At 40.1% G+C, this 13198-nt stretch overlaps 1 protein-coding gene across 1 annotated transcript in view; it reads right to left on the bottom strand.

The window, feature by feature from the left end:
- HADHA (hydroxyacyl-CoA dehydrogenase trifunctional multienzyme complex subunit alpha) overlaps positions 1-13198 on the bottom strand; it is a 49507-nt gene that overhangs the window by 15969 nt on the left and 20340 nt on the right. Inside the window, exons 8-11 of the mRNA XM_027033367.2 lie at positions 5996-6118; positions 5393-5511; positions 3085-3141; positions 1107-1216 (exon numbers count right to left, since the gene is read on the bottom strand). Coding sequence (XP_026889168.1) covers positions 1107-1216; positions 3085-3141; positions 5393-5511; positions 5996-6118 — 409 coding nt within the window. The remainder of the gene's footprint in view (positions 1-1106; positions 1217-3084; positions 3142-5392; positions 5512-5995; positions 6119-13198) is intronic.

Below are 13198 nucleotides of genomic sequence, written 5' to 3'. Positions count from 1 at the left end.
GAGAGAGGGAGACACTGAATCTGAAGCAGGTTCCAGGCTCTGAGCTGTCAGCCCAGAGCCTGACACGGGGCTCGAACTCACAAACCACGAGATCATGACCTGAGCCAAAGTTGGACACTTACCGACTGAGTCACCCAGGCGCCCCAGACTAGAGGCCTGTTTCATGCACTGTAGGGTGTTTAGTAGCATCCCTGACCTCTGGCTCATTAGATGCCAGTAGCAGCTGTGACAACCAAAAATGTTTCCAGACATCTTCAAATGATGCTGCTGGGGGGGGGGGGGGAGGGGAGGGCAACAATGCCCAGGATGGAAACCACTGAGCTAGAAGGTGAGTTTAGGAGCATTATTTTTGTTTTTTAAATGTTTATTTATTTTAGAAAGAGAGAGAGAGACAGAGAGACAGAGGCAGAGAGACAGAGCGCAAGCAGGGAAGGGGCAGAGAGAGAGAGAGGGAGACACAGAATCTGAAACAGGCTCTGGGCTCTGACCCGTCAGCACAGAGCCCAATGCCGGGCTCAAACCCACAAACTGTGAGATCATGACCTGCGCTGAAGTCGGATACTTAACCAACTGAGCCACCCAGACACTCCGGAGCATTATTAAATTTAAAATGCTGAAGAGCTATTGGGCAGTGTAGCATTGAAAGGCTTTCTGAAAAGAAGAGATATGAAACAGGCAAGTAGAATCTTTAATGTTTAGGCTGTAAGCTAGAGGAAGGAAAAGCCTTTAATAATCTGAACGAGGCTTTATTTTTTTTAATGAGAAAGTATGAGTTCCCAGAGATGGTATCTCAAGTCACAGGGAGAGACAAGACCATTAAACAGTGCAGAGTGTGTTTGCTTTGGGAACAGGGGATGTAAACCAGACTTCCAGGGGACATCAATAGTGAGACAAGAAAGCCTCTATAGAAGCCCTTTTGTGGGGGGGCCGGGGGGGGGGGCGCCTGGAGAAAACTCAGCCCAGGCAGCACTTTGAAAGTCAAAAAGTTCTTAGTAGGAAAAGGGATCTAATGTGCTCAGGACAGAGGAGGCGTAGGGAAGACCGAAGGTATAAATCTAGCTCTGTAGAGAAACCTACAAGGGCGCCCTAGGTGGCATTTAACTTACTTCACGTCCTTCTGCGGAGTTCCAAATTTATTCTTCTTACACAGGACCTGACCATGATAAAGTCCCATCAAGGCCTTTGATTCTTTGGTCATTGCAAGCTCTCCAAATTTCTGAAAAGTAAAGGAGAACAAGAAAAGGTGGAACTTCACAGTCTCAGTGACGGGGGTTCCTTCGGTCAGGTTTGTCTGCAGAGCAGAGGTAACACACGTGAAGCCCTGGGTGCTCTGGGGTGCGGTGGGGCCTTCTCACCTGCAGCACTTTCCGACAACTGTTTTGAAGACGCTATGGATACATCGGAGCTCTCAGACTATGTACACCAGAGGTGGCAGTAACCAACCTTTTTCATGGAACTGGAGTGTTAGGGCCCAAACAGACCTACACAGTCATCTCAACCAACCTTCTCATTTTAAAGGCTGGAAAGAGGAGGCCCGGACAAATTAAGCGACCACACCACCTAAAGTGACAGAAATCGAACTCACACCCAGGCAGTAGGACTCCCAACTCTGGTCCACCCCACGTGACACCTGCCACTTTGAAAAGTGCCCTAATACTTATGGAGAGCAAATCTCAGCATGAGATTTAGAGTCAGGGTTTGACAGAACCGGGTTTGAATCCTGACCCTGCCATTTTCCAGTTGTGAAGCTTTCTTCATCCTTAAACGGAAAAAACAACACTTATTTTATAGTATTGCTGGAATTAAATGAGACCGCTAGTAAAGTGACTAGGGTCTCAATGTCAGCTATTATCATCATCATCAATATTACTAGAATTAACTGGTATGGTCACAGATAGCATTTCAAAGGAGGAATCCCCCTAATAAAGTTGTTCTCATGTCCTAAAATAACATGAAACAATAGAACATAAAACAATGTTCTACTAATTTTTTTTTAATTACAAAAATTTTTTTTTCTAACATTCATTTTTTGATAGAGATAGAGCGTGAGTGGGGGAAGGGCAGAGAGAGAGGGAGACACAGAATCTGAAGCACGCTCCGGGCTCTGAACTGATAGCACAGAGCCTGATGTGGGGCTTGAACTCACGGACGGTGAGATCATGACCTGAGCTGAAATCGGATGCCTAACCGACTGAGCCACCCAGGCGCCCCTAATAATGTGGAGTCTATTCAATAAACCAGTGATATTCAAAGTGCAGGTAGAGATCCATCGGTTGTCATAAATTTAGTGGGCCGTGGTAAGTAGAACAGATAGGACATACTGCATACAACGTACGTGGTGAGGACAACAATTGATCCATGAAACCTATGCTTCAATTTTTCTGTACATATGTATACATGTACCTGGATCGGAGACAAAAGTCTAAATCAGAGTGGACTGTAATAAGCGACCCAGCACAATACATGTTTTCTCTTGAACTAGTCCCAAGCTCTTCAGATACCTTTTGTCTTATTATCATAGAGCAATCCATTCTTCAAGGACTGCTTAAAACTTAAAAAACAACCTACACCACTTAAATCTGCAATATCACCAACTTGTTGGAAAAGTGGAAGAGGTAAGCCTGGTTCATATGCCCCTCTGTCTTCTTCTGGTGGGTATGTGACAATTCCTTCCATTTTCTAATTCACCAAGAGAGGCTGGCCTTCAAAGTCTTACCTCAAGGCCCTAACAAGTAAGAAACACAATTTTCTATCAATGTATTCATTTTATCACAACAAAACCAGCTCAACTCAGAACAAAAACATCTAAGTGATTCATTTTGAAAGGGTTAGAACTCTGGCTCTGCTCTCCCTAGTTAAACCCTCATTACTGAAAGGAAGTTCGAACAGCTGGGACCACCAAGGTGTTCTTTAATATCTACTCACTCATTGAGATTAATCAATCGTAATCAGTGATAACCACTGGAAGAAAAAAATTTGGGGTAGGCTTCGGGCACTTTTTCTTTTTTCAGCTTTATAGATCAGAGTTTTAGATCTTGGCTTTCCTGTATCTAGTAATAAAAAGTTGAAAGGAAATAACTTTACCTGAGATTCAGAGACATAGCCAGCGTCATTCCCTTGCTCAATTCCAGTCTTTACCGCCTAAAAAATACATAAAGCACCTGTTCATTGTTGCGATGGGTAGGCAAGATGTCCAATAATGCTGAATAAAATTGCTGGCTTGTTAGTATTCAAAGAGTAAGTCAAAAGTCTGGAACTGGAGTAAGAAAGCCAGGAGGACTGAGCGGCTGCTTAAGACTGACTTTATTGTCCATCTCTGAGGCCTTGCATAAAATCCAAGGAAATGAAACAGAAGGGAATAAATAAAAGTCAGAGTAGGAAAGGAAGACAGAGTTTCCACAGCTCAAACTCTACCTCCTTATCCACCTCTAGACCTGTTATCTTGTCAGAGAGAGAGAGACAGAGAGAGAGAGCGAGTGAGAGAGCTGCCATCAGCTCTGTCCATTTCTTGGATTTGGAGCGCTGCCCAAGTCCAAGAAAAGATTTCCCTTTTCTTCTTAATTCCCTTCCCTCCTGCTTAAATTGCTCTTCCAGACTGTCCCCTGCTTTCCTAACACAGGCACGTCCCCAGAGGTCCCCCCTGAGCCCTTTTCTCGAACCTCTGTGCATTCTTCCCTAGGCACATCATCTAGTTTATCATGTGGCTCATGAACTCTATAGATTCAACTTAACGTTTGGGGGAAGTACTATCTCAAGTACAATGGCAAGTATAAACGACGAAGAAGTGACCCTGTAATCACTCACCATAATTTATGGGAAAGACAAATTGATTAAAAACAAACAAACAGATAAATAAACCTACATTCTTAATTGACTTGTTTGTGTACACTCCTGTTGCTTGCATTTCCTGAAACATCTAAACTCAACACTTCTAAAATTTAACTCACGATCTCTTCTCTTTGGCAATTCTGTTACTACCCTTTGTATTTTTACTATTCGACCTTGGGGTCTTACTCTAACATCAAGTCTGAGTTACCAAGATGGCTTCCGACTTCAGGTGTCTACTTTGTCTCTCCTTCTAACCTGTTTTTACTTGCTACTACCATGATCTCTATGATCTATCTAGAACAAAAGTGAAATTTCCAAATTCATTACCTGTCAATCTTCTAAAATCTAGGCTCATTCTGCCTTTTGGCAGACATTTCACTAACCTACAAAAACGACCTCATGAAATGTTCCCTGTAGAGCCTCATGCTTTCTGGCTTCTGTAACTTTGCTCAAAATGCCCATCCTACCAGGTACCACTTTCTCTTCGCCTACTCTCTATACATTTTTCAGGGCTCAGGTCAAATTCTATGAGGCTCTTCCTAATCTCTCTGGTTCATAGTGATTGTTCCCTCCTCTGTGCATTTAACAATCTTCCTCTTTCCCCATTATCTGACAGTGATCCCATGCTGGCATCTAATGCCTCTTGTACTCCAGTTACCTGCCTTACCACATACACATGTCTAATCTCCCCAGCCCAGGCTGGGAGATGAATGGGGGAAGGGAATTACGTGTCATATTTTACACATTTTGGTGTCTTTTCCTCAAAACATATCTGTTGACTGATTTATTCTCCATATTTGAAGTCTTTGATTATATGTTCTCTTAATCTTCGACTTTCTGGATTGAAGACTGAAGAGTTTTAGACAGAAGTTCTTAACCCTGTGATCATTTTAATTATCCTCCTTGACCTTTTCTTTTTAAAGTTTATTTACTTTGTGGGGGGAAGAGAGAGAATGCGTGAGCGAGCGCAGGGGAGGGGCAGAGAGAGGGACAGAGAGAGAATCCCAAGCAGGCTCTGCACTGCCAGCACAGAGCCTGACGTAGGGCTCGAAACCACGAACCAAGAGATCATGACTTGAGCTGAAATCAAGAATAGGAGGCCTAACTGACTGAGCCACCCAGGCACCCCCTCCTTGATCTTTTTCAGAACTTTTCTGTATCACTACATCTTTTTTATAATAATGGCAAAGGAGAAGTCAATGAAATATTTTAGGTACTGACAATGGTTTAGACTGAGGCCATCAATTTTGTTTTGACTACCTCTTAATTAACTCCCAATCTTTTACTGGCCTTGTTATACTGATATAACATAGGTTCCTTTCCTGGTTTATAACCGGTAGTTAGTTTTAAACGCATTATGCCTGGAACTACTTATTACCAAATATGTCAGTTTATGAGCCCTCACATAGCTTGCTATGCTCCTCCTTCATTTTTAGTGAGTACTGCACTAGCAGAATTAAGAACTTTGGTACTGGAACACATGGTTCAGAATGGCAATAAAGGATACTGCTCTATTCAAAGGGAGGAAATATGAGAAATGTGGGAATATGTGGTGAAGACTCACATCGATTATTTTCAGAGGTGCAGGATAAAGGCCTTTGGTCTGTTTTCGTACTTTTTCTTCCACCTTTTTATAAATCTGTTGCCTGACAAATGGAATGCTCATGGCATATGATGTCAATTCTGTAAAAAAAAAAAAAAAAAAAAGCTTTTAGATACTTCATGGAAAAAGCCTAGCCTTCCTTGTTAGTTTGTTCTGTAAACTCCATAAAAATGCAATAACTGCAGCTATCTGAAAGAACTTCTCTTTACTCTGACATAAAAAATCCAAATTGCAACCTAAGCACTTGTATACACATGGTTTAGTTGATAAATGCTAAAGCTGGGTGTTGGGTGCACGGGTATTTATTACACTATTATACTATTATTCCACTCTCGTATTAATGCTTAAAATTTTCCAAAATAAAAAGTTTAAAAAAACGGCTTTAACCAACTAGTGTAAGGTTCAGAACCCTAGAGCAGAGTTGTTGTTACACTCCTTAAGGATGCCTCTATGCTTGGAGTAGATAATGCATTTATTACCTCTTTCTCATTTCAAATTTACAGCAAATAAAATTAAACTCCCTGGAAAGAAACTTTGTCTCTGTTCTTTAATAAAGACACTCACTTTCTACTAATCCTTTGTCTCTCTTTAGAGAGATTTTCTTATCAGATAGTTCTTTGGCAAAAGTAACTGCAACTTCTTCTAGATATTCAATTGTCCGTTCCTCTGAAGGTTTTAGTCCTGGTCCTGTAAAAATGAACACAATAGATTGGAATGTAAATCACTTTCAGCACAGCTTTCCAAGTCAGACAAGAGTCCTGAACTATGGACTCAAAAAAAAAAAAAAACAAAAAAAACACAAAAAAACAAAAAAAACACCACCTGAGCAATAGTGCAACAATGTCCTCTAGATAGAAAACAAGGTCTTAAGCCCTTTCAGTCTGGCTTCCAACAATTCTGAGTCAGATGAAGAAGGTCTCAGTAGGCCTGTATTCTTGCTGCAAAACTGGACAAAAATGAATAAATCGTAAAATCACATTTGTAAAGAAACTAGAGAGTGGTGGAAGCAATGAGGACCATATGAACTAAAATTCCAGAGAGAGAAAAGCCTGTCTGAGGTGAACTGATGATTGCTGGACATTTTCTTTTCTGAGGGTATGTTACGCTTTTGGGTGTCAGCTGAAGACTAGACTTGGCTCAAGCAGAAGGATGCTCCTGTGGGCAAGTGAAATGATCAGTTTTTGGTGGTCATGCACAAAAGATCAGAAACTAGAAGAAGCCAAATGCAAAGCTAGTCTTCCTCAGGGAACATTTGTGGAATTCTAAGGTGATATAGGAAGCTGGAAGAGCTGTGTCAAAAAACTAGAGAGAAATTTCAGTTATCATAAAATTTAGTACACAAAGTACACTTCTATACAGAAAGGGGCATGCTAAAAATATGTAACTCATTTTCCACTTCAGGCATCTGCCCAATATTGAACTTGCTTGAGGCAAGAGACTAAAGAGCTAGGCCCCCAAAATTCAAAGGCTCTTTCTACAGAGCTGTAAAAACAGACATCTATCAGGCTCTCAGTCAAAAGCCTGGAAGGAGGGGGTAGCTGCAGTTGAAAAGGCAATCTCGTGCAATCTTGCAGTATTTAGGAAACAAAATCCTGAGAGTGGAGGAGGCTGAAACAAATACACAAGCAATCTCTCCCTTAAGACATTTGCACTATTTTAAAAGTATGTGAAGGAGGAAGAGAAAGAACTAAGCCCCAAACTTCTGAATGGCAAATGTGCACAAGGCCCACGAAAGTCACAATGAGCTTGTAGAGAGGCCAACGCAACTGGAATTTGTGAAGGAGAATATCGAGAGTAGCTGCTCCATGAAAAGAGAGCTCCAGAGATCTACAGAGGGGCCCTCGAAACTTTGGCCGAATACTGTTCTCCACATGCATGAAACGAAACTACCTGGGGCTTCTTTTTATAAAGGCATGAAAAGAAGCATGAAAAAAATGGCCTAAAGACAAGACGCAAATTGACTGATAGAAACAGATGCATAAATGAAGATAGAATTAACAGACACAATGTTAGAAAGGCTATTGTAAATTCATGCCATACGTTCAAGAAGGTAGAGGAAAACAGAGACGTATGAAGAGAAATTGAATACATAAAAGTGAGTCAAATATTACTTCTAGATATGAAAAAACCCAACACCTGAAATGAAAAATACACAGGAGTGGATTAATAGATTATAATCAGGAAACTTGAATACATGGCAAGTATTCTATATATATTCTCTATATAGAATATATGTTTCATTCTATTTCTATATATTCTATTCTATTTCTATATATAGAAAATATATACACTGAAAAAGAAAAACTGCTTCATTTTAGGACAATATCAAGTAATCTAAAATATGTGAAATTGGAACCCCAGAAAGAGAGTGGGGGGAGATAGGAAAAATTGGAAGAAATAGCCAGAATTTTCCAATTTAATGAAAACTAGAAGCCCACTATCCGAGAAACTCAATGAGTCCCATGCCTAACAAACATTAACAGACAACAGCAACAATAACAAAGCCAGGCACATCATAAATAAATAAGACCAGTAATAAAGGGAAAGTCTGAGAGCAGCTGCAGGGGGTGAGGGGGGAGAGAGACACACTATACACAGAAGAACAAAGATAAAAACAACAGACTTTCTATTAGGAATTATGCAAGCCACATCATAACGTTGACATCTATAAAGTACTAAAAGAAAAATACTAGAAACGTGGAATTCTATAGCCATCAAGAATATTTTGGGGGGGCACCTGGGTGGCTCAGGTCAGTTAAGCATCCGACTTGGGGTCAGGTCATGATCTCATGGTTCATGAGTTTGAGCCCCGCCTGGGGCTCTGTGCTGACAGCTCAGGGCCTGGAGGCTGCTTCAGATTCTGTGTCTCCCTCTCCCTCTCTGCCCCTTCCCCACTTGCACTCTGTCACTTTCACTCTTTCAAAAATAAACATTAAAAAAAAAAAAAGAATATCTTTGAAAAATGAAGTTGAAATAAAGACGTTTACCAAAAGGTGAGAATTAATTGTCAGCAGACCTACTCTACAGAATATGTCAAGTGAAGCTCTTCATGTTGGAATAATATCAAACCAAAAGGGAACGTGGAACTACACAAAGAAGAGCACCAAAAATGCTAAATATGTGGGTAAATATGAAAGACACCTTTCTCACTTTTAATCTCTTTAAAAGATAACTGTTTTGTTTTTTAAATGTTTATTGCCCTTCCCTTCCACAAGATATCATGCTGTTCATTATATTGATGGTATTATCCTAAATGAATCTGGTGAACAGGAAGTACCAACTACTCTAGACATATCCAACTAAGTGAAATTTCTAAGGGTCCAGTGGTGTGGGGCATGGTGACATCCCTTCCAAGGTGAAGGATAAATTGTCACACCCGGCCCATCCTACCACATAAAACAAGGCACAACGCCTACTGGGCCTTTTTGGATTTTAGAGGCAACATTTCATTCGGGTGTGCTACTCTAGCTCCTTTACTGAGTAACTCAGAGGCTGCTAGTTTTGAGCGGGGCCTAGGAAGAAAAACTATTTGGACCATATGATTCAGATCTGATGGGGCATGAAGTGTCAGTACTAGATAGAGATGCTGTTTGGAGTACAGACACTTAGGAATTTGGAGCAAAGCCCTACCATTCTCTGTGAATAACCACTGTCTTATTGACAGGTAGCTTTTGGCTTGTTAGCGGGCCTAAGTAGAGACTCAAAGCTTAACCATGGGCCAGCAAATCACCACGTGACCTGAGCTGCCCATCACGAAACGGATGCTGTCTGGCCCACTAAACCATAAAGTTCCATGTGTGCAACAGTACTCCATTATGGAATGGAAGTGGTATATGGGAAAGTGGGCTTGAGGAGACCCTAAAGGCACAAGTTGTATGAAAAGGTGGCCAAAATATCCCTGCTCATTCTCTGTCCCAGTCTGCCCCTAGGGCCTCACAGGGAGTTTCTTATGACCAGATAGATGACTGGGGAAGAGAAAACTCAGGCCCGGTTTGTCCACAGAGCTCTGTGTGATATGCAGGCGCCATCTGAAAGTGCACTGCTGCAGTCCCTTTCCAGGATGACGAACCCTGGTCACCAAGGGGGTGCGGGCTGCTACTGCACAATGGGAGTAAGGAAGAGTATGGCTTGACTGTGACAGATCGCTTCGGGGGTCTCTTAGTGCTACAAGGACCTGTAATTAGTTAATGGAAAACTACAACAACTCAATTCACGCAGTACTGCTAGTGGCCCAGACCTTCTAGGAACGAAAGTCACCCTACTAGGCAAAGAACCATGACCAACTGAGGTACTTCCTGGGGGCAAAAGGAATATGGAACGGGAAGCAGAAATAGGTAGTTATAAACCCCTGCTATGCCCACATGACTATTTGTAGAAATTGAGGCATCCAGCCCCCGGCCAAAAACCGTTAAGTGTGATTTTTCAGGCCCAACCACAGGCAATTAGAAAGGCTTTTACTCAGCAGGCCTCACTGGGAAAGCTGTCCTTCCCACAATAGACTTGGGGCACAGCCAATGCATCACAGACTTTCATGGGACTTGTAGTCAGTAACTCAGGTACCTCTTGCAGGCTATGCTCTTCCATATATTTGCCTTTTTTGCCCAAGTGCCTCATTTCTGTCTGTTTGGGACCTCCAATCAGGGTCGTCTTCAGGTGCCTCTGATGAGGCCTCCTTATCGGGGGAAGAAAGAGAAACCTTAAAGATACTTCTACTCTTGAGTCAGTACTTTTCCACTCCTAGCTCTCACCATTTTAAATAGCGAAATCACAACCGAAAAGCACACACACACAAAAAGAGAAGAGCATGGCACTAAACAGACCATGAAAAGGATACTTGTTGGCTCTAAGAGCTGACATAAGAACGCAAAGTGTTGCCTTGTTTGACTTCAGCTGGAACACGTGCACTGGGAGATGTGAAATTTTCACCACTCTGTATGTGTCTCTTAATGACTGCAAAAGCACCATAAGTATTATTTTGGGGTCACAACAGATTTTAGTGAGTAGGTAAGTTTACAGATAAGGAACTTGTAAATAATAAGGCTCGACTGTAATCACGACAAAATTAAACCAGAAATCAGTAACAGAAAGATATCTGAAACATCTGCAAATATTTGGAAATTATGTAACACACTCGCAAATCACACACGGGTCAAAAAAATAATGAGAAATCTGAAAATATTCTGACCTTCATGGAAGTGAGAACATAATATTAAAATATGCAGATAAATAAAGCAATGCGAAGAGGGAAGTTGATCGCTTCAAATGCTTATGTTAGGAAAAAAGGCCTAAAATCAATGATCTAAACTTCTACCTTAAGAAACTAGAAAGAGAACAAATTAAACCCAAAAGCAAGCAGAAATAATGAGATAGCCGAAAACAATAAAACAGCAAACAAACAAAAAACAGAAAAACCAGGGGTGCTTGGGTGGCTCAGTTGGTTGAGCGTCTGACTTCGGTTCAGGTCATGATCTCAAGGTCATGATCTTCGTGAGTTTGAGCCCTGCATTGGGCTGTGCTGATAGCTTCTGATTCTGTGTCTCCCTCTCTCTCTCTAACCCCTCCTCTGCTCAGCTCTGACTCTCCCTCTCTCAAAAAATAAATAAACATAAAAAAAACCCAAAAACAGAGAAAAACCAATGAAACTAAAAGCTATTTCTTGATAAATTTCTAGCCAGACTTCTCAAGGAAATAATAGAGAACACACAAATTACCAATATCAGGAATGAAAGAGTATAAATGATATATATCATTACAGAGCATAAAGATATCGAAGGAATAATAATGAAGTATTTTGAACAACTGCACTGTAACAAATTTGGAAAGTTAAATAAAATGGACAAAATATTTTTTTTTCCTTTTTTAAAAATTATTTATTTCTTATTTTTTTTAATGTTTTATTTTTGAGAGTGAGACAGAGACAGAGTGTGAGCGGGGTAGGGGCAGAGAGGGAGAGAGAGACAGAGAGAGAGACAGAGAGAGAGAAAGAGAGACAGAATCCAAAGCAGGCTCCAGGCTCTGAGCTGTCAGCACAGAGCCCAACGCAGGGCTCGAACTCATGAGCCATGACATCATACGCTGAGCCGAAGTCGGACGCTTAACCGACTGAGCCACCCAGGCACCCCCAAAATGGACAAAATCTTTGAGAAACAAACTACTACAGCTCTCACTCAAAAGCAAAACAACTGGAGAACCTTATTCAATAACCCTATATCTATAAAAGAAAGTGAATTTGTATATATATATAAAAAAAAAAACAAACCTTCCCAACAAAGAAAACTCCACATCCAACCTGACTTCACTGGTGAATTCTATCAAGTAAAGAAGAAATAATACCAATTCTACAAATATTCTTCCAGAAAATAGAAAAAATAATTCCAATTCATTTTATGAAGCCAGCATTATTCTGACACCAACACCAAGCAAAAATATCACAAGAAAATCATCCTTGAGACCATTAGCTCTCATGACCAGACATAAAAGTCCTGTACAAAATGTTATACAAAGGATAATACATTATGACCAAGTGAAGTTTATTTCAGGAATGCAAGTCTGGTTGAATAATCAAAACTCAGTATAACTGATATTACTAACAGACTAAAAAAGACAAAAAACACACAATCATCTTATTAGATGCAGAAAGGCTCAACTGTACTCTGCATTTGACAAAATTCAACATCTATTTTCAGCGAACTATAGATAAAGGGAAATGTCTGTAATCTGATAAAGAGCATATATAAAAAAGCTATAGCTAACACTATACACTCCACAGCATCAGAGTGAATGTTCTTCCCCTAAGATGGGAACAAGTTAACAGTACCTGCTTTTACCACCTCTACCCAATACTGTACTATGGATCTTAGCCACTACAGTAAGAAAAAAATAACAAATGCCAACCAAATGGGGAAGGAAAAAGCCAAAATGTCTATATTTATAGACAACATTATTATTTACATAGAAACTCCTTAGAAGTCTATAGAAAAAGCTACTAGAATAAAGTTAGCAAAGTCACAGAATACAAGGTCCATGTACAAAAGTCAATTATATTTATATATACTAGTGATTAGCAATGAGAAATTAAAGTTAAAATAGCATGATGTCCTAAATGTATGAAGCACCAAGGTATAAATTTAACAAAATGTAAGATATATTCAATGAAAAGTATAGAACACTTTACTTTTGTAAAGAGAGAAATTAAAGACGAACTAAATGAAGTTATACCATACCCATGATGAAAAGACTCAATATTTTAAAGATGTTAATTCTCCTCAAATTGATACAATGATTCAGTGCAATTTCAATCAAAATCCTAGCATGTATTTTTGTAGACATGGATGAGAGGATTATAAAATTTGTATGCAAATGCAAAGAAACTAGTATAGGCAAAATAAATTTTGAAAGAGAACCATGATAGAGGGGGTCATACAACCTGATTTCAAGATTTACTAAAACACAATAATGAAGACAGTATGCTATTGGCTTAAGTAAAGACATTTAGATAACTGGAGACAGGAAATCCAGATGCAGACCCAAACACCTGATTTTTGACCAAGGTGTCAAGGTAATTCAAGGGAGAAAGAAGAGTCTTCTCAATAAACTGTGTCAAGAGATTAGATATTCATTTGCAAAAAAAACCCCAAACAAAACTCAATCTACCTCATACCATCATAAAGTTAACTTGAAATGGGTCACAGACCAAAATGAAAGAGCTAAACCACAAAACTTCCAGAAGAAAATACAGGAGAAGATCTTTGTGGTCTTATTAAGAAA

This window comes from Acinonyx jubatus, chromosome A3 (genome assembly GCF_027475565.1).
Source record: "Acinonyx jubatus isolate Ajub_Pintada_27869175 chromosome A3, VMU_Ajub_asm_v1.0, whole genome shotgun sequence".
Lineage (NCBI taxonomy): Eukaryota > Metazoa > Chordata > Mammalia > Carnivora > Felidae > Acinonyx > Acinonyx jubatus.
Note: the sequence above shows the minus strand (reverse complement) of the source record. Positions and strands in the feature narration are given on the sequence as shown.